At 40.2% G+C, this 20,596-nt stretch overlaps 1 protein-coding gene across 2 annotated transcripts in view; it reads right to left on the reverse strand.

Moving 5' to 3' along the window:
• phlpp2 (PH domain and leucine rich repeat protein phosphatase 2) overlaps positions 1-20,033 on the reverse strand; it is a 37,790-nt gene extending 17,757 nt beyond the window's left edge. The window contains exons 1-5 of one of the 2 annotated variants that reach the window (XM_061038455.1): positions 19,650-20,033; positions 17,317-17,597; positions 13,725-13,858; positions 2,624-2,814; positions 729-854 (exon numbers count right to left, since the gene is read on the reverse strand). In XM_061038455.1, the coding sequence (XP_060894438.1) occupies positions 729-854; positions 2,624-2,814; positions 13,725-13,858; positions 17,317-17,597; positions 19,650-19,862 (945 nt within the window). In that variant the 5' untranslated portion in view covers positions 19,863-20,033. Of the gene's footprint in view, positions 1-728; positions 855-2,623; positions 2,815-13,724; positions 13,859-17,316; positions 17,601-19,649 lie in introns of both variants that reach the window. The other variant, XM_061038447.1, reaches the window with a different exon arrangement.
• Between the last annotated feature and the right edge of the window lie 563 nt (positions 20,034-20,596).

The raw sequence follows: 20,596 nt of genomic DNA on the forward strand, positions 1-20,596 counted from the left end.
CTGAACTTACATGGTTGTGATGTTTTGTGCTTGTTTGGCACATTTCACATCACACACAAAAAATGTGCAATGTAGTATAATATACTAAATACAGTGCACTTACAGGCTTCTCTAACCCAGTAATCCATACCACTATAGTCCAGAGAAATCCAGGACTTAACTTGAATCTGTAACTAATTGGATTTCCTTTTTTTTTATCTGTTGGCTTTGTCTGTCCATAACTAATTGTCTGCTGCTGGCTCCTCCTTAGTGGAGGCTCACACAGAGGCAGTTCAGCTCCAGGAAGGAGCAATGGAACAACAGCCAATAATTTGGATATTAGAGACAAAGCAAGAAGAGCAGAAAAGAAACAATGAATTTTATGATCAACAGCTGTGAGGAACTGGCAAGATTCTCAAAGAGTGTTATTAAACAAACAAAAGAAAATGTTTTTGGGTCATGGTACATAACATAAATCTTCACTGCTAAGCGACTTTGTGAAAAGAAACTTCCCCCTACTAAAAGTAGAAAAACATAGTATATGAATAGAGATGTGCTGTTCAATCAAAGCAAGACACTGCTGTGTGTCTGCCTCTGTTGAGACAATCAAACCAACTCAGAGAGGCGGTTTCTGATTGGACCACTCATAGGAAGATGGAAACCTTGATTCCAACATCTAATCTTTGATTGAAGTACAAGCCCAGAGGGACTAACTGTAACCAAACAAACTGTCACACATTCTTGCTTACTTTTGATGCCTGCCGATGCCAGCGTTGGTAGTCCACCAGTGTGTCAAAGTTGACAAAGTACGTCTGTGCCTGGTATCCAGCTGAGCTGAACATCAGACAGTGTTGCCTCCGCTTTACCTCCTCCACCTAAATACAAACACAACACACAAATTGAAGGAGGAGGAGCACAGAGAGGAAACATTAATGCAAAATTATTGCAACACTTTCCACTGTTTTTATCTTGGCAAATAAAAATATCAGTAGTGTTTATTTCATTATATTGCTAGTGATGACATTTTTATTTTGCTATACTTATCTTCCTGTGCTTTGTTAAGACACAGTCTGTGTTTGGGGTCTCAGAGAGAAAAAAGGTTTATACTTTCTGTCTTTGTGATGAATTCCATTGCTTTCAGCAAAGTCCACAACATGCATTTTCTGTGCAGCTGTGTAGCTCTTTTAGTATCATCTGTTTTAGCTTTGTGTAGTTTGAACTGTTACTAGCTACAGTATGGTAGTTGAGCTCAGACCCACAGCCCAAGAGTTGCGCTGCTCATCTCACTTGTTGTCTTTAATTGAGGGTCTTTCAGTCAAATGAGCACTCCACAAGCTTAATTTACAAAAACATATACCACAGTTTTCTTTAAATGCATGATTTAGATATAATGAGGGTGAAAAGCTGCACGCTTGGTCTGCGTCGCTATGTATCCCAGCACAGTTAACGATGAATGGAGTAAATTTTCACTCATAAGATCATGTGATGCTGGCGGCTGCTGGACTTGCAATTTATACTGGTATTGACTCTCAGCTAATGTGTCAGAATAATTCCATGTGGGATGGGTCTTGTAAATGACCTGACACAAAAATAAATCATTCATTCATTCATTCATTCGGTAAATTGGTCTCAACAGTACAGAGGACGAAGCCAACTTTTGAAAAACAAAGGTATTAAAAGTTTTATGTTACCTACAATTGCTAAAACTAATTTTGAATTTGTAATTTGTTTCTCTTAAAAACTGTAATATCTGTCTTTATGCAGATGATTCTCTATTCTGCTATTCTCCTCTATTGTACACCATTCTATTACAGCATGTTTTTGTAGTTTTGCATAAAAAAAAAATATTTTTCCGTTAACATTCAGAGACCATTTGAAATTGGTATGTAAGTGACAAGAAATAAGGGGCAGATAAAGCAGGTTTTCTTTGCTACCTGGGCAACAAGTCCTGCCCCTCTAGTATGAGATTGGTTGCCTGGAGCGACGACATCAGCACTTTGCTGAACAGTATGGCCTAAGATGTTTCAGTAGTAGCACCAAGAATTGTTAAATAAACTGTAAACAAAGACTCTGAAAAAGACACTATAGAAAGATAATGAGTATAATATGGAATCTTTAAACGCAACCTTTAAAGATTCCATATTATACTCATTATCACCCTTCATGTTGTCAGTCTGTAAAACCTATAGAGTGGCTTTGGATGGTTTTCAACTGAAAAAAAAACCTTATTTATCTTTTACTGGCATCAGTAAATGCCCCAATTACAGCTCTGCTTATAATGTTTTTTTTCAGCTGCTGTCTCTTTAAGGCCTCTCCCCACGTACCCATGTTCTTCTGATTGGCCAGCTCACTGGAAGCCTTCCAGGGGGTGAATGCAGCAAGGCTGCCAGGAGAGGGCTGTTCTCCAGTGCTAGTAGAACAGCCAATGTAAAGGGCTCCACCGGCCTACGTCGAGACTTGAAGTCGTCTCTTAGAAAAAATAAAATCCGGATTCTTTAGTGAAATGTTATTTTTCTTCAACCCTAGCTGATAGCACTACATTCAGCCCCATCCAGCTGTCCAACCCAGCTGTGTTATTGCAGAGTATAAAGTTAAAAGTCAACCCCCTGTCAGGTTGTCTGACCTACAAACACTGCACTCTTACCTTTCCCCCCACCAGAGGTAGGATGTGCATCTTTCCAGTAAGGCTGTCTTTGACGGAGGCCACGATTAGACAGGTGCCGCAGAGGATGACCTGTCGCTCTGCCCACTTATGTAGCTGCGACTTGCCCTTCCTGACGCTGAATACGCCTTTTAGAAGGGTCCGTTCCTGCTGGTCTGCATTCACTGGACGCTCTGAAAGAAAAGCCCACACACACTCTTAGAGTTGATCTGCAGATAATAATCTAATTACTGGCAGATGTTATGCACACAAGTTGGATGGAGGCATTCAGAAAATGAAGTCATACACATACACACACAGGGCAGAATGATATCACCTCAGATTAGTCACCTTAGCTAATTAATACCAGGAAATTATCTGACAACAGTGCTTCGGAGGACACTGCCCTATTATCTCATAGGATGTACATTTGGATTACTCTCACTGCACAATAACAGGTCGGATTTTAAAGTACTGCAAAGAAAAATCAATATACTATTGTAGAATTCTTCTATAACTGCATCCCCCCCCCCCCCACACACACACACACTTTTAAGAAGAAATCATCTGTGTGCATATTTGCCTCATGCTGAAAGTAGACTACATAAAAGCTAAGAAGAGAGAAACCCAGTACAGTATATAGTATATACAGTATATAATCAATGTGTTCGTCAAGTGCCAGATAGCCAGAAAGCTGGGTTCATATTTCATTTGTTAGTCTCAGTCAGGCTCATTTTAGTTGGATCTTTGAGAAATGGGTACTGTGAGTATTCAGATGCTGGTTTTAGGCCTTTAAAATGAAGCCTAGGCCGTATTCTTGTATTACAGGGATAATACTGTTTTCTTTATAAGATTACAGACAACTTTTCTTCCTTCACAAACATCTTCATAGATCAAATCTAGAATGGAGGATATAAAACAAAAATATAGCATTACAACTTCAAGTTATGTTCAGGGTTCAAATATAGCAACACCAGTCAGGTTGGTATGCAGATAGGGGACTTTTCAATTTTAGTATAGTACTGAGATGTTAGTTTTTCAGTGGTTCTTTTCAAGGATAAAATATGCATCTACACCTCTCTCTGCTTTCTCTCTATGGTCATCCTATCCTTGCCAAAGCATCAGTCATATTGATGAATGAGTCAGGGCTTTGTCAAATCAAACTTCAGTCTATTCAATTAAATTATGCCAACTTGCACAGCAGGCAGCCTTAGCTGGCCAGAGCTGAAGGACAAATTGGACAGCAGCGTCTCTGCCAGGCTGCAAGTACAGTACACTTGGGTTAACAGTGAGTCAAATAAGTACACAGGAGAGATACTGCCTCGTCCTTTTGTCCTGTGGTGTTAGAATTTCCTCAAACCAACATATGCCTCCTCCCACTCAGAGACTCTCACGGGCAATCTGCTTACTCTCCCTAATACTGTCTGCCTTGCTCTTTCTCTCCACCTTCACTTTCACTTCACAAGGGCATCCGAAAGAAATGAAAGGTTGCACATCTTTTTCTTTGCCAGGGAAACTGATAATGAACAAGCCAGGTGCTTCTGAAAAAAAAATGGGCTTGGCAGGCAGATCAATAGCAGTGCCTGGTATTTGGGTGTCTCCTCATGTGAGACAAACTCTTAAAGGGTCAGGAATAGGTAGTACTATCTAAGAGGGTGAAAACACCTGAACACAGGGCTGGATATCAAACTCTTTTTTTTAATTAGGAAAAGTTATGTTATATGTCATTCATACATCAGAAGACAGTAAGATTATTATTATTATTTTCAGACTGTATTAAACATTTTCACTTACATTTTTAATAGTTGTCCGGATACCACTTTAAACTACATGGACGCGTGTATACACGTTTTTCACTGGGACCAGGAGTTACTGTCACAGATAACTCGTCTTAGGCAGACGGCCATGTTCATGGGTGTTAAAAAAACTCTCTCCCAACACTCTATGAACAGTGTTTAGTTAGACAGGCACAGAAAAAAGTGTCTGACCTGACCCACATTTTTTCACTCTGAGTTTCAGCTTTTACCCTCTGGGAGAAGATGACCAGGCTGAATCATTATAAACATTCATTTGTGCCAATGTCCATTAATATTCTGAATATGAGGTGAGGTAGGGCCGTGCAATATGTCAATACATCACTGCTGTAGGAAGGTTTTCTTTTAGGTATATGTGGAATTGTTTTCTCTACATGTTTTTAATTATCTCTATTTATGTACTTTTTAATTCTCTTGTAATTGCAGGACAGAGTCTAAGACAAATTTTCCATTGGGGACAATAAAGTATATCTTATCATGGAGTCATTTCTAAATCAATTGGAGGGATTCAGACACAAAGTGCTACTTGGATTGAGAGAAAGCCATCAAATGGTAAATGGACTTCACTTGGACTTGGATAATGCTTTTCTAGACTTATGAGCACTCAAAGTGGATTTTACGCTACATGTCACATTAACCCATTTACACCACATTCACACGCTAATGGCAAGGGCTGCTACATATGGCTGCTACCTAAAGTGTCCAACTGCCCATCAGTAACAACAAGAATAATAATAATAAAACCGCTAAGCAGCCGGCCGTGCATTTCGATTTGTGTAAAAGTCGTAGTACTGGCCAGTTAAAAAAGGCAACGCTATGAGATTCAGAAAATATTGGTGTGCAGAGCGGTTCATGCCGGAACTGTCATAATGCACAGCTGCAAAGTGTTCTGCTGCATTGGCGTCTTTTGCCGTTTCCACATATGCACGCCTGAAAATATGCAGATAATAGTAATTTAAACATCTGTAATGTGTCATTTAGAAATTCTGGGCTACAATGTAATCAAAATTCATTCTTTTTTTAAAAAAGCCGCCAGACAACAACGGCATCAATAAAGCGTGTTGGGGATCTTAAAAGAAGCATTTCTTGACTGGAGGAGGCTGGCTGCATCCCAGCCTGAAATGATCCAAGAAAGAGGAGCGAGTTGCTTCTTTCATAGGTTCAGCCTCAATATCAAGCACAACTGGCACAGGCGAACCTGCATCTTTGTTGGATAATGTCGACTGATTAAACAGGCTCCCTTTAATATTAGACTAAATGAGACTATTGAAAACCTGAAACGATGGCAGAATTCCTGTTGGGTTTTGATTATGGGTGGGGTTAGGGTTAGGGTTAGGGTTAGGGTTAGAAAAGAGGATCTTTTGTATGTCCAGACATGGTTGATATACATAAAAAATGTCATGCATGTAGTTGAAAAAAAGAGGACCCAGAAATCAAAGTTTGACAGTACACCAATGGGATGCTCTTCTATGTAGAATCGTGTAGATCGAAACTTTAGATCATCAATATGTCAAGAACACACTGACCGACTCTGGAGATGATCAGTTTTACGAGGCCTCAAAAAAGTATGTCAAAATAAACAGCCTGTGAAATGCAAAATTGGGCCTTTATTTTGAAATTTAAAAAATATGGCAGGCTTCCGGTTGGGTTTTGACAATTGGAGCCATAGCATTTTATGTAGGTCCTGACATGGTTAATATGCAGAAAACAATTAATGAATGTAGGTGAAAAAACCTCTATGGGGAGGCGTTTTGGGAAAAATACACAGTGGTGCACCAAGGCATCAAAGTTTGACAGTAAGCTGCGGCCACGCCCTTTTATTTAATATATAAGTTTCGCACAACTTTAGATCTTCAACATGTCTAGAACACACTGAGACTGAGTTGGTGATGATCAGATGAACAGGGTCTCCAGGAAGTACGCTCGGATAGGAAGCCTGAAAATTCAAAATTGGGCCATTATTCATACATTAAAAAATGATGGCGGTTTTACTGTTGGGTTTTGACTGCGGGTGCCAGAGGATTATTTGTAGGTCCTGACATGTTTAATATACAGAAACATTTTCATGCATGTAGGTGAAAGAAACCCCTATGGGGAGGCCTTTTTGAAAATTTCAAGGGGGCGCCACTGAGCCATTTAGCCACGCCCACTCACTACACCCACATGAAAAGTTTTACTTTTCCACTGGGAAGATGTGTAGGAAGTGTTTAGTTACTTTTTTACGAATTTATGTGCTCTTATTAGGTCTTTTTGTGTGTAGGTCTTCGCCCCATAGGGCAACCTTAGGGTGGGATGTGATAGTATTCTAACCATCCTTTCAAACTTGATGTGTTTATGCTGATAGCATTCATACCAAAAATGCACATTCACTATAAAAGTTTACAGACATACACAGATACACATCATATTGCTTTTAGAACTTTCATATCAATAAAACCACTCATCTGGAAACCATTGACCTATTTATGCAATATCAAATAAATCCAAGCCATAAAGAGCCAACTCCTCAAACACATGATATCCCTCAAGGTCTGTTGGGGCCATTAGTTGCTATGGAAATAGGTTGTTCACAAATCAAAGTCCAATCTGAAAGGGTAAACCCGTCACACTTTCTCCAGCAAATGTCTCCATCAACTATGCAGAAGGCCGGCCAATCAATCCTATCCCACCTGACCAATAGTGTTTACAAGTGGTGTCCCCAACTAATGATTTACACAATCAAATGTGATTGGTCAGATTTTGCCTAACATCAGCTGATCGTCAAATGTCTATTTTTTCTGTGCTCATTGATTCATATATTCAGTTACAATATAAAAGAGAAAACAACATAATTAAACTAATTGTCTTCGACATTTGGAATAACAACGATGATTATGATAGGATTTGATTCATCCATTTTCTGTCTGCATTATGGTGACCTTATAACAATAATACTCATGCCCATTTACAATACAGAAGGCTCATAGCTTAAAGGAAAAAAAGAGTAGCAAGGTACAAAACTTTTATTCATCGCATGTATTCCACACAGAAACGACTGGATGATCAAATGACCAAAAAATAAAATGACTAAAACTAAAACATTTAAAGGCCAGCTGAGATGCTGATCCAATGGCCTTACAAAATAGGATAGTCCACCTGAACCTGTTAGAAATCTGCATAAACTGACGGCCCACCCGCCAGTGCATCTTTCAGACCCTTAGTGTTTACCATTCCCTCTGGCTCCAGTAGGGATTTAAAACATGATCAAACAGAAGATGTTGTTAACTTTTTGTTGCAAGATGTTTTTGTCTGATTAAGGAGAGTTAGGAGGAGAAGGGCCATGTGCTGGTTCCACTGAACTAATCATCAACATGTGAAATGGTTTCCTAGGAAGCTGCCACACCAGATGTAAGCACAGGTGGTTTCACCTGCTAGGCATTTCTGCCTGTCACAACTCTGATTGTGCCATTGTTCAGGCTTAAGGGTTGTCAGCGGGAGCCATCCTTCACTGATGTTTCGCTTCTTTATTCCTGGAACATCTGGAGGTGGTGGAGCATGGATGTCTCCTTACCACTCCCTGCAGCCTGCTCTAGGATCCTTTCCCCCACGCCTTGTCCTTCCTTCTGCGCCAGAGCGAGATGCTCCCCTGCTCTGACTCCTACGCAAAATCTTTGAGGGCTCTCCTCTTTTTGGGGCCTGTGATTCCAATAGATTTCAAATCCAGCGAAGCCCCTTCACCTAATTTCCACAGGAGAGGTGAATGCTCTTCACCTAGCTTGTGAGCATGTGGCGGCATACTTCTTCTTTCTCTCAATGGCAGCCTCCTTCCCCTCTTCCCATGGAACAGTCAGCTCTGCCATGATGACTGTTCTAGAGGGCACAGACCAGAGCACAATATCCGGCCGTAGAGATGTCATGGTAATCTCTTTAGGGAACTTCAGCTGGTGGTTGAGGTAAGCTGACATCTGCCACTCGCCTCCTGGGGACAAGCGGGATATCTCTTGTCCCCAGGAAACAAATTTCCCCCTGGGATTAATAAAGTATTTCTGATTCTGATTCCTTCGTGGTCCAACTCTTTGCTTCACTCCCTTGCCTGTCAAAATGGATCAGCCGCTGGGATGTAATTGGGCTGGCCCTGTTTGCTTCCAACCTGCGGGTCTCCAGTATTTTAACTAGTTTGCCCAGGACCCGGTCATGCCGCCATACTGCTTCAGTGCTGCCTTGCACTCGAAGAGAATGTGCCTAAGGCCAGGGTCTGAGGAGTTGCAGAGTTGCAGAGTTGGCAGGTTTCTTCTGAGCCATACCAGAGGTGCAGGTTCCAGGGACTGGGGAGTGTGTCGTATGTGGCCTTGATCAGGAAACTAAGCCTTGCCTGGAGCATCCCCCACATGTCGGCCCATGTGATGGCCCTGGTGGTCACAGCCTCCCAAGTTGACTAGCTCCCTTGCCAATGTTGGCTAGCGGCTTTGACCCTGTAGCTTTTGCAGTCATCACTACGGATTGGCCAAAAGGCATCATACAATTTTAAATTCTGATAAAAAATGGGTGGATTGCAGGTAGGAGTTTATTAGAAACATGCAGTGAACCCACTGCAGCAAAGACAACCTGTGTCTCCCCAAGAAGGACGTGAAACCCATTTCTCCATAATGCTGTGACTTCCTTCACAGTACTTTAAATGAATGGATACGCCAACATGATAGTCAGAATCTTATATTGACAAATAAATGACGTAGTCAGTGAAGGTAAATCATTTTATGATAATTTGGCTCTGCCTTCTTTCTGCACTTTCTGGTCCCTTCTATGTGTTTAACCATCAATTTTAATTCTTCAGTGATAAAGGAGCTGAGTTTCATGAGTGAAGACTGCAGCCACGCTTAAGGTGAACAGAGCAGAGTTATAGTCGAGTCCTGAGTCCGAATCCAAGTCTGAGTCCTCAAGGTTGAGTATGAGCCAAGTATCAGTTCCCCACTTGAGCAAATACATTTATTGATTTAATTATGTCAAATGCTTGTTTTCTGAGCTTTAACTCTCAAATTTCTAAGTCTTCATGTTCATACTGAACCTTATTTTAAGAGCGTGTGATATTGTTAAGACACAGAGCCAAATTATCATAAAATTATTTATCAAAAATGTTGAGCAGTGCAAGCTTTCAGCTGATTCTTTAACGTGTCGTATTGGTATATTTATGTCTTCTTCAACTATTTACTCTTAAGATAAGATGAGCTGTTTACAGAAACTGTAAATGTTTCCATGTCTGCAGTAATGTCACAGTGATGTCGCTGCAGTAAAAATCGAGACATTAAAGCAGCAAAACAAAAACTATTCTATAATCGTATCATTTGACTGGACAGAGAAACATTTCCGGAGAGGACTGATAAACTTTCAGTCTAAAATAAAATATTGAATACAGCTCTGATAGAGCTCAGGATTATAAGGGAGATCGCTGTTTTACTCCAAACTATTTCACTCTATGAACCTTCACTGACTACGTCATTTATTTGTCAATATAAGATTCTGACTATCATGTTGGCGTTTCCATTCATTTAAAGTACTGTGAAGGAAGTCACAGCATTATGGAGAAATGGGTTTCACGTCCTTCTTGGGGAGACAACTTCTTCTGTATCAACTTAAGCTTGTAGCTCCCAATCTTGGTCTGGGTGTTTGTACTTTCTTGAATCTGTTTTTAATCACATACTGGATGATTTAAATTTAACTGTTGAGCACTCAGTTGAACACAATACTCCCTGTATCCCAGAGCTTTTTTGTCTTGCTCAAGATTGCATAGATTGCGTTAGCATGCAGTAGGGGGTCAGTGAAGGCGGAAACACAGTCTGATTTGACTCAGAACAGCAAGCTCTTTTTGGCAGCGAATTCAAATTCAACCCACCTCCCAGATGCCTTCTCTTGGTGGTCCTTTACCTTTCATAAAATAACTCTTCTTTAAACTTTGTGTCAGAAATACAATTTATATCATCTATAGCAACGCTACACTGAGCAGAATACAGATAATACACAACTGATTACTGCTTTAAAAACAGATAATAGAAAGGATTTAAATGTTTTTTTTCAGCAGCAGTGAGCCAGCTGACTTGAAAACTGACCATGGGTCTAGGATGTGAAAGAGTCTGCAGATTTCAAATGAGAAAGAGGAAAAACTCAGTATAAGCAGAGCTGCATCACAGTTATAGCATATAACAGGGAAGAGATGACAGGAAACCACGGAGAGCCTGCTCTCTGCAGAGCTCTGTTGCTCAGGGCAATTTCGCGGGAACCTTGATCTGAATACAAATTCCATCCTAAATTTCAGTCTGACTTTCTACTCCACTCCTGTCACTGTTAACAATTTTGTCTTCCTTTCTACCATAATATGAAGAAACAACCTTGTGCTCTGTCCATCCCTGAGATGACCCCTCTTTTTGTTTCCCATGGATTATTACTGAACCAATTGGCCTCAGCCTGTAAAATAACGTTTTATCTATGTTGTCTCAGGTTGACACATCCACAGTTCTGCATTTAAGTTTAATTTCCATTATTAAAACAGCCCCAGCCAAAACAATCGCTTATTAGGTGAGTTCACACTGCACACAGATGACTTAATTCCTTCTGCCCTGACACTGACACTTGGTCTAAGCACAGCACAGGCAAAGATCTCCCAGGCAGAGGTGGATCAGGTCCCAGTGGACCAGGGGCAGAGATTACAGCGGGCCTTGAGTGTGCTGCAGCTGCGTGGGCCAACAGAGAACCAATGGTCCCTTAGGTCTCTGCACTTGTTTTTATTAAAAGCATTTTATTAAGTCAGCATTTAGAAATGTTTACTCCCTTGTCCATGTTTATTTTCTTCTCATTTGTGCACCACGGCAGGAGGGTGTGTGTGTGGGAAGAGGAGGATTCAAAAGGTTAGAGACCACTTTCTAAAACAAATAAGGGGATGGTGGAATTTAATACATGTCCTGCTTATCCCACTTTGCACAGAACATCTAAATAAAGAAATAATAATGACAAGAATGCGCACATATGTAATGCGCAAACATGCAACCCTACAAAAAGTAAAATAAATCAACTCCTCCTTTCCATGTAGACCACTGACATACATTTTTATTACTGATACGTACTTGCATCTCCTGTAGAATAGTAATTCAATTCAGTTCAAAAAACTTTATTTGTCCCCTAAGGGTAATGAGACAGGGTATTTCTCTGGCAGAAAGGAATTTTCCATTTAAGTTGGAAATTAATGTGGTCAATGTTTTTATTGTAACCAAATATTGTTTTCTTTCTGAAAAGGCGGGATTCTGTTGTCTCATTTTTTTTAATTATTATTTTTTTTTTTACATAATTTTCAGACCCACTTAGCATTAGGAACAAAAACATGACCGGCATAGTTATATCAATATAGGCACATGAACCCTGCACTATCAGCAATACTTTATGTACACTTAAATCAACCAGCAAAGCCTAAGGTTTGACTTGTGAATTATTTCAGATCGATAAGAAGTCTATGTAGACTTACAAAGCCCCTCAAATGCAGGGCTGACACAGGCAGTGCACCACATCAGGTGGTTCTGTATGAGATGCAGTCTTTACTGATGGACCACAGCTTCCCTCACCTGCTTAGTCAGATCATTACCTCTGACAGCAGCTGTTAGACAAGCAAGCACCTGGGGAGACGGATCTCAGAACACGGCCGCTGTTGTGTGTTTCAACAACACATCACAGCCCACCTGAAACGCTGCTGTGGGTGGGAATGAAAACCAAGGTTTCTTTCTGCTTTAAAAAAAAATGAGTTTGTGCAGCTGTGTGACTGGAGAGCTCCTACACACGAGTAGAACGATATTCTACAAAAGATATTTTACAACTAACAGCCACAAGTAATACTCCATAACAGTACGTTCTAACTACACTCCCAGCTCTGTGGACCAATCAAGTTGTTTTCACAGCCATGGCAGTGTGTCAAGCAGCCAAGTACCAGTCATGCCTTGTCCCTCTTTTCCCATGAGTGGACAAAAGAAGGCAGGAAGTCTCCGAGGGGCCTGGCTAGACTCGGACCAATGTGGCCTGACTACTGATAGTACCCAAGATTCGACCAGTTCTCATTCTGGAAAAGGGAAAACAACAGGTAAGCTTCTACTGAATACAAAGGGACATGGAACAAGATTGAGGGCACTGTGATTTAAATGTGTTTCAGCTAAACAAACAGATTATCAGTTGTAAAAACCAACCCAAACATCAGAAGAAAGATGTAATATTGTAAAAACAAGGGTAAAGCTGGCTCCAGTCAGAAAACACAACACTGCTGTCTAATGATGCTCTGGAGAGTGTATAGTATTGATTTCTCCTTTAAAAAGATCTCTGCATAGTTTTGGCGTTTGATATTTTTCAAAAGGGATTCAATCTGTTGCTAAGACATAACTTTGGTTAGGATTTCTAAAGTCGGCTCCTGAGTGCCTTGTCAACTAGCAAATTGCGATACACAGATGGTGAAATTTGTGTTCATTTCAGATTCTCCTTTTAGTGTGCAACACCACATTTAAATGAAGGGATATATGTGTACTTTCTGTGGAAGGAAATAAGTCAGAGCCCTTTAGACGCTGTGGTTTGCTCAGTCTTTCTCTGTTTCTGGCACTGCAGTAGAGATCAGTTCTTAGCCCAAACATGAGGCATGCCACTGACTCAGCAGGAACATCAGTTGCCTTATTTAGTGGAAACACACGTCATCTTGACCATTTACCCATGATGGCAAACTCCTTAAATGATGCTACTGTAAGAGTATCTTTAGACTGAAGTTCAGACTCAAATGAGGGGAGCTGGAGACGTCTGTTGGATTATATGGGCTGTGGACAGACTTGTTACTAGTTTCTCAAAAAGGGTGCATCTACTCTGCCACAGCTTTAGTAGTTCACAGAGACATAGTGCCACTTTGTCCGTCTAGTCCCGAGGTCATGAGAGCATTTCGACAGCAGTAGGGACACCACCGGATGGTCAGTCTCTTATCAAAGGACCATGATAGGTGTGTGTCGGGCCTAAGGCTATATTAAATACTAGAGACACCTTCAGAAAGGCATCATTCTCAGGAAGTAAAAACTGCTTTTACCTTATCCAGATGAAAATCTTTGCTCATAGCACACACACACACGCACCGAAAAGATGAAAAGAGGATATGGTAAAACCATTTTCTGACATTTGACTCGCTGCCGCCTGGTTTCAGGCCATCAGGGCTGTTTTCAGAGGAAGACACAAGGCTCCTGCCAGATCCCACTGAGCAGCAGCAGGCATTAAGGACTAGGGATGATAGGCCCTTGTGGGTCAGTACTCACCACTGTAGAATCGGATCAAACAGCTGAGGTCTGAATTCGCTGCTTCTTGCTGCACTCGCGTAGGGTCCGAGTAGCCTAAAGCTGCGAGGTAGTCATACACAATCTGTAGAGGACGTTCAGCCGCGTCCAGCCTCCTGTAGGACAGAAGAAAAGGAGGGGTGGTGTAACAACAAGCTTCCCGCCCATGAACCCTATTAAACTGTTAACAATGCACTATGACCAATGGGCTAACAGACCAAATCAAAGAATCACAGCCAAGAATTGAACTCGGGCTTTATGTAAGTGGTAATAGGCTATTTTGGGTCCTTGAACTTCTGGATGTTTTTTTGAACCACAAAACCTCTAAACCAAAAAGGGGATGCATTTTTGTAAACATAGATTGGGTCAATTTTAGCTATTGCTTTTATTGTTTTTATTGTCATTGATATTATTTTAAATGATGTGTTCCTCAGTCATGTTAATTATTATTTATTATCTTTTTGGCATATCAGGTCATTAGTAACACAATTATGTTCAACTGTATGTATGTTACATAAAATAGATGTCATGACAAACAAATTAACTTAATTTATGGTACATACTACTTTAGGGCTGGTCGGAATGTACCATAAATTATATCTTGATATTTTTTAGCCGAACGGTGATAGATTATATTTATCCTTTATCCTAGAAAAAAAAGAGTCAGTTATCAGTCAAATCCACATGGGCCAAATGTCGCACAATACTTTGATTATCAGCCAGCTGCACAATGTCAACATGTGCATGAGAAAAACCTTTTTGGAAATTGAAAATGTTACTAAATAAAATGCTCCTTAAATAAAATAAATAAATCCTTTCCTGCAAAAACAAAATACATGCAGTGCTTAGAGAGGGAGCGAGGCAGAGCATGGTGGAGAGTGTATGTGAAGAAATAGAGGAGAAAAAGGCAAACTGGCAGCTCTATGAAAGGAGTGTTTACTGTTATTTTAATGCAATAAAAACTATATTGATATTAACTTTATTGTTTTACCCTATATCTTGTTTGAAAATGTATCAATATATCTTAAAAACTATATATATTTCCCAGCCCTTGATAAAAGTGCTAAATAATGAGAAAACATCCCCACCGTATGTTTTCAGCTACTTGGTTGCAACCCTTCAATGGTCCAATGTGCTTTCATTAACTTGATATAAATTACATTTTCAGAGGCGATCCATAAAGAAAATGGTCCTAGGTCCTATTTTTGGGGTTGTGCCTGACCATCTACGGGTGTCATATGGTCTTAAAGCATTCACCTACAAATTTTACTCCATGGCCTGACTCAGGTACAAACATACAAGCATAAGAGATGATATTTATCTTCAGGGTGGCTGAGCCCAGACCCTCTTAAGGTTTCAGAGAGAGATGCTTGATGATTTCGAAAGCTTTGGTAACAAGCTGCTACCTCCTCAGAGAAGAGCCAGTTGTGATGTCTGGGAGCCTCCATTTGGAGGAAACTGGGAGGAAACCCCAGGCATACCCAGAACATGTGGGAGGGATTACATATGCCATCTCCTGGGAACATTTAGGAATCCCAAAGCAGAACATTTTGCTGGGAAAAGGAACAGAAGAATCCTCTGCTCACCCTGTTGGCATTGCAAGGTTGGGAGCTTGGCTTAAAAATGGATTGACAGAAGAACAGTCATTCATAAAGTTCATCTTCAGAGGGAGCTTCTCCAAGTGAGAAAACAATACTACTTCAGCAGGCAAGAACCCAGACCATGTGCCCCTGTAACCAGCACACAACTAAAAGCTATAAAGAAAAAACACGAACCAGAGGTTTAATCATGTCCTTAGCTACAAATTATTCTTCAGTGCATTATGTTCATTTATACTGTACTTGCATCTACCATCAATCCCTGTAATGAAAGTTTTAAGGCAGCGAAAATTCACATATACTTTTTCAAAAGTGATTTGATGGGTTTGAAAGAAAAAATAAGACTAGGAGGCTAAGCATTAATGGAGCCATTGGCATGACCTTTCCCTGAACAAATGCACTTTAATTGTAGAAATATCCATTTTAATTGCATGAAGAGAAATCAATTTCTCAGTATCGCTAGTACCCTGTTTTGAGATTGTGAAGACTTTACTGAAGACTCAGTTAATTACTTGTTTGTAATCCCTGGCAGGTTTAAGTTTAAGTGCAGTACTGCTTGAATGTTAAATGAACCCGCAAAGATTATCCACAAGCTTAACAGAATCTTTGCATTTATTTACAGCCTGCATTATTCAGCTATGCCTGCAACTGCAAATCAGCAGAGAATCCAGAGATATAATGTTTCATCAAAAAGTTGGTTCATACTCTGTTAGTTGACAACCCAATAAAATGCCTCAAAGTGATCACCCATGCTTCCAGCCAAAGAACTACAGCACCTCATGGATTGCATGATATTCCAGATATTAATAATGCTCAATGATAAACATTTGTTTTTAGAGGTTTTTTTTTAGATTTCTTTGTTTAAAAGGGACAACGCACATTAATTAACAAGAGCAACAAAATCACACATGTAAATGTGCCAGATTTAGCCATGCAGGCTAATTTCCATCTGCAGTCCCTGTTTACAATTCTACACTATAAATAACCAACTAGCATTTTTTTAAAGTCTCTAGGTCTTGTATAACTATAGGATATTTTAATATATCTTTCAAGATATTTTCATGACAAGAACTAAAATATATGGCCACATACAATAAGTCTCAGTGATTTGTACTATTCCTGATGTCAATTTAGACTCTTTATGTCTTGGCATGCGATGTCCCATGAAAGCACATGCTCAGATTTGTCCTTGGGTCACGGATCCATGCTTTTATTTTTGAAAGAAAATAAGGAACTTGTGGTAGACTGAAGTTTGCGTTGACTTAGCTACGGTGCACCTACAGGGACACAATCGCGACAAATGCAATCAATGCAGTTGAAAAAAGTCTGCATTAATTTCAGATCTGAATCACGTAGCAGTTAATGGGCCCTGCTGACAGCTCTACTAGAAATATAAAACATATTAAAGGCATTTATTACATGTTACTGTGCCCACTTGAGCTTTCTTTCAATCTGTTGCTAGATGTGCTTCCCTTCCCTCTGCAGATGTCTAAACCAGCTGCATTAAGTCAAGTTTCACTTGCACTGTAATCAATGCAACTGCAACTCAAAAACTAATCTGTTTACACATGAAATCTTTTATATCTTTTACTTGTCTTCATGTCTTTCTTAGTACATGATTAAACATTCAGCTGGGAGCACAGCAGTACTGTATTGAATAGATCCAATGAAGACACTGATGCAGTACTGCAGCTGTTGTGTGGTGGATGTGTTTGGCCCATTCAGAGTTACTGATGCAGGTTTAACATAGATCGCTGTGCTGTTCCCAAAAGAGGGGAGGTTATCTGAAATACTTCTGACAAGGCCCTTGCCCAAGAAAATGTCAATAGCCTCTTAATTACAGTATGTCTCTGTGTTACCATCCAAACTTCTCAGGATATTTTATGTCAAATCATTAGCTGGGCTCAAACGCACATTTGCCAAAAGGTAGGTAAATCACAACTTTTCTTACATGACTTAACTTTGTGTGTATTTACCTGACTAGGTCTCCATGAAGCTGAACATAGAGTCCCTGTCCGTCCCTCTGAGCACACAGCTCCTCCACTGTGGTACTGGTAGAGCAAAGCACCAACTGCAGGTCTGTCTGAGGGGTTGATGAGGCCTGTGGGCCAGAGGCAGGGGGCTGGGGGTCCACTGTCCCCCCATACAGACAAACACAGCCCCGTTGGGTGTCCCCCTTTAGCCAATCCCTCTCTCGAGATCCAAATCTTGTCTTCCTTGTCACACAGCCACGACTCCCATTCCGCTTTATGTTGCGCTGCTGACATAGAGTCATCATAGCACACAGGTTGACATTAGATACAAATCAGCATGTTGAACACTCATCAGGTGCCTAAAGAGCTTCAAGATGGTTAAAAATGATGATCATCACATTAGGGATGGGTAGGCTTACTGCAACACATCTATGCCATAGCAATTTGATTAACTCAAGAATCTACTATCTCCCAACAGAACCAAAGTAACCATGGGGCTGATGTTCACCTTTAGGGATCAGTCATTAAACTGATAGTTATTTTCAATCAAATGAAGGTGACCAGTCTAGAAATTGGCAACTCTCTCCCCATGTTGTCGTACTAGGGTAGACAAGGGTAAAATAAATTAAAGTTTGATAATCAATATTGATTTTTTAGCAGGTACGCAGCTGTTAATACCTATCATAACACTAAAAACAGAATTGCTTTCATCTCTAGACTAAACCCTAAACTTCCTGAGAGCCTTTCATTTTTCTTGCCATTATCATTTACAGGGATGTTTGCCGGATGTGCAGTTGCCTTATGTTCTTCCTGAAACTATGCAATGCTAGACCATAAATGTGATAATGGCTGATGTGCTTATGACATCACGGTAAAATCAGCTGCTCCTAAGTTTTACTTTCTCAATTCATTTTCCTTTGATTAAACTAATCAATTCACTTGGGTAGCCTCTCCATATCAGCAGTCATATAAACTGAAAATGTAGTTTATTGCTGATATGGCTATTGACTATGTGGGTGGGTTTACTATTTATTAGTAACTAGATGACTGAAATTGTTTTTTCATAACATCATGTGGACATCAACATGTTTTATATATAACAAATAATACTTTCAGGTAATATCAACTTCTCTTTCGAGGTTTAAGAATACACTTCGACTCACAGAAATAACTGTAGCACTATTATGCTGATGGTTAAAGAGATGAGCACAACAGCTAAGGTGTCAGTTTAAATTTCACACCTGTTGAAATATGTTAAGATAAAAGTGAACTGCCCCTAACCCTTCCTTACTTTCTCAGCTTCTATCAAGGTGTGTCTGAGGGATGCATCAAAATCGCTCATGCTTGCTGCTGTTGAATAACTTAATGGCCAAACTAGTTGACTAGTTGTGTTTGCAGCTCCCAGGTGTGTATGTGTTTTTATTAAACAGTGAAGGAGGGCTGTTCAGTGTGTGTTTGGTTAACCTGGCCTGAGTTAACCAAACATACTTCAGGGAAAATTAGAATAGATTTGTCAGGCAATGGTGGAGTTACTTTGTAGGCTTTATGATGTTGTGGTGCGTAATTATACCACAAACTGTATGATTTCCTTCGACAATCATGATCATATCTTAGTTTGAAAAAAGGCAGAAATGTAGGGTTTGGATACGTTCCCTGAATTGATTCACACATCAGGGGAACTTTTTTTTTTTATCTAACTGAATTATAGGTGCCGCTTTAACAGCCAACAACTGTTAAAAGAAAAGTGTAAGGTTGTTTAAAAACTTTTAAAAAAATAAGAATTTTACTTATTTTTACAGGAGGGCCTATTTAATTTTAAGGATTTGCTGAAATAGCCTTCCATTGTAAAAGCCAATCGTTTTGAAATCCATACACATTAGTTGAGTAGAAGCCACATTGGGTGGATGTGTATCTTCCAAGCACATCAAGCTCCTTCCTCTGGTAATAATGTGTTATTATATATCATGTATCTTCTCTCAAATTTCATACCAACTGTTCAGCAATGGGCCTTCCTGTAAAAGCTTTAACTGCATTCAGTGGGTGCGTGTGTCTGTGGTTGTGGCTGTTAATTGGCTCTGGTACATTCCTCATTTAATGGCAGTCATCCACAGATCAATCATCAACCTGGGGTATAAATCACTGGATATCACAGGCATTACATAACATTACAAGGATTCCTTTCATTCTCGTGCACTTTGCCCTGTTTGAATCCCCAATTGCAATGTGAGAGAATCCCTGACACGTAAAACCATATAACCTAAATAATCGTCGACCACATTGTCATGTTTGAATCATCAACTGCACCACAAGAAGATAAATCCTCTCGTATGACTTGCCTTTAGCACTCTTATCCCTGTTGCAGTGTGAGCTCCCGGACCATTGCGGCTGCCGCGATCTGCAGTCCGATTCAGCCCCGCTTGGTGGACCACCGTGTCCGGCTGCCTGTCTATGCAAGCCCCGTTAACTCCGACATCACCTCTTTCCTTGATGTCCGTTTTGGTGTTAGTCGCCTCGACCGCTGCGTTATTATCCACGTCCTCCATCGCCATGTATGATCCCCATTAAGAGCGACAAAAACCAAGAAACGCCGTCCGGGTGTGCGACACACAAATTCCCATGGAGAGGAGAAAATTCATCCTGTGTCGGTGCAGCGACGCCATATCCAGACTGAATCTGACCGCTGTCAGATAGGCCTGTCGGAGAGCTGATCAATAAACATTAAATGGGCGGGTTCAGGGTGTTTACTATTCATCAGCCGCTGCCCCTTTCTGAGGGGAGAGGCTTAACACATTTGTCATATGGCAAGTCATTTACCACTTGATGCTGTTCACAGTGAAATATCATGGTAAACGCCCTCTGTAAGGCGTGTCTTGATTCACTGTGGATTACGTGTGTGTACCATAGACTGTAAATAATAAGGTGTATCTTATTTCAGTCTATGGTGTGTAGTCTACACTGTGCATGATATGTCTGCGAGTTCATCTTTTTTTTTTTGCCACTAACTTAGCTTATAAAGGGCAATGTGGATAGTTAAGCTTTTAAAGACCTTATTTATTGTCTGGTAGTAAATAATGTCATATTTATTAATGTTAAATGTGTTGTAAGAGTCCACTTAACTTAAAACATTACCATGAGCTAGATATCAACTAACATTCAAACTCATTACTTTACGATGCTTTTCTCGTCCCTTTACACAATTTTCTTTATTTATTTTCTTTATTTTTTACTGTTTAAACTACTTATTTAAGAAAATGTTAGTCTAAATTCTTTAGCTTTAGCAATG

The sequence above is a fragment of the Labrus mixtus genome, chromosome 1, assembly GCF_963584025.1.
Source record: "Labrus mixtus chromosome 1, fLabMix1.1, whole genome shotgun sequence".
NCBI classification, from domain to species: Eukaryota; Metazoa; Chordata; class Actinopteri; order Labriformes; family Labridae; genus Labrus; species Labrus mixtus.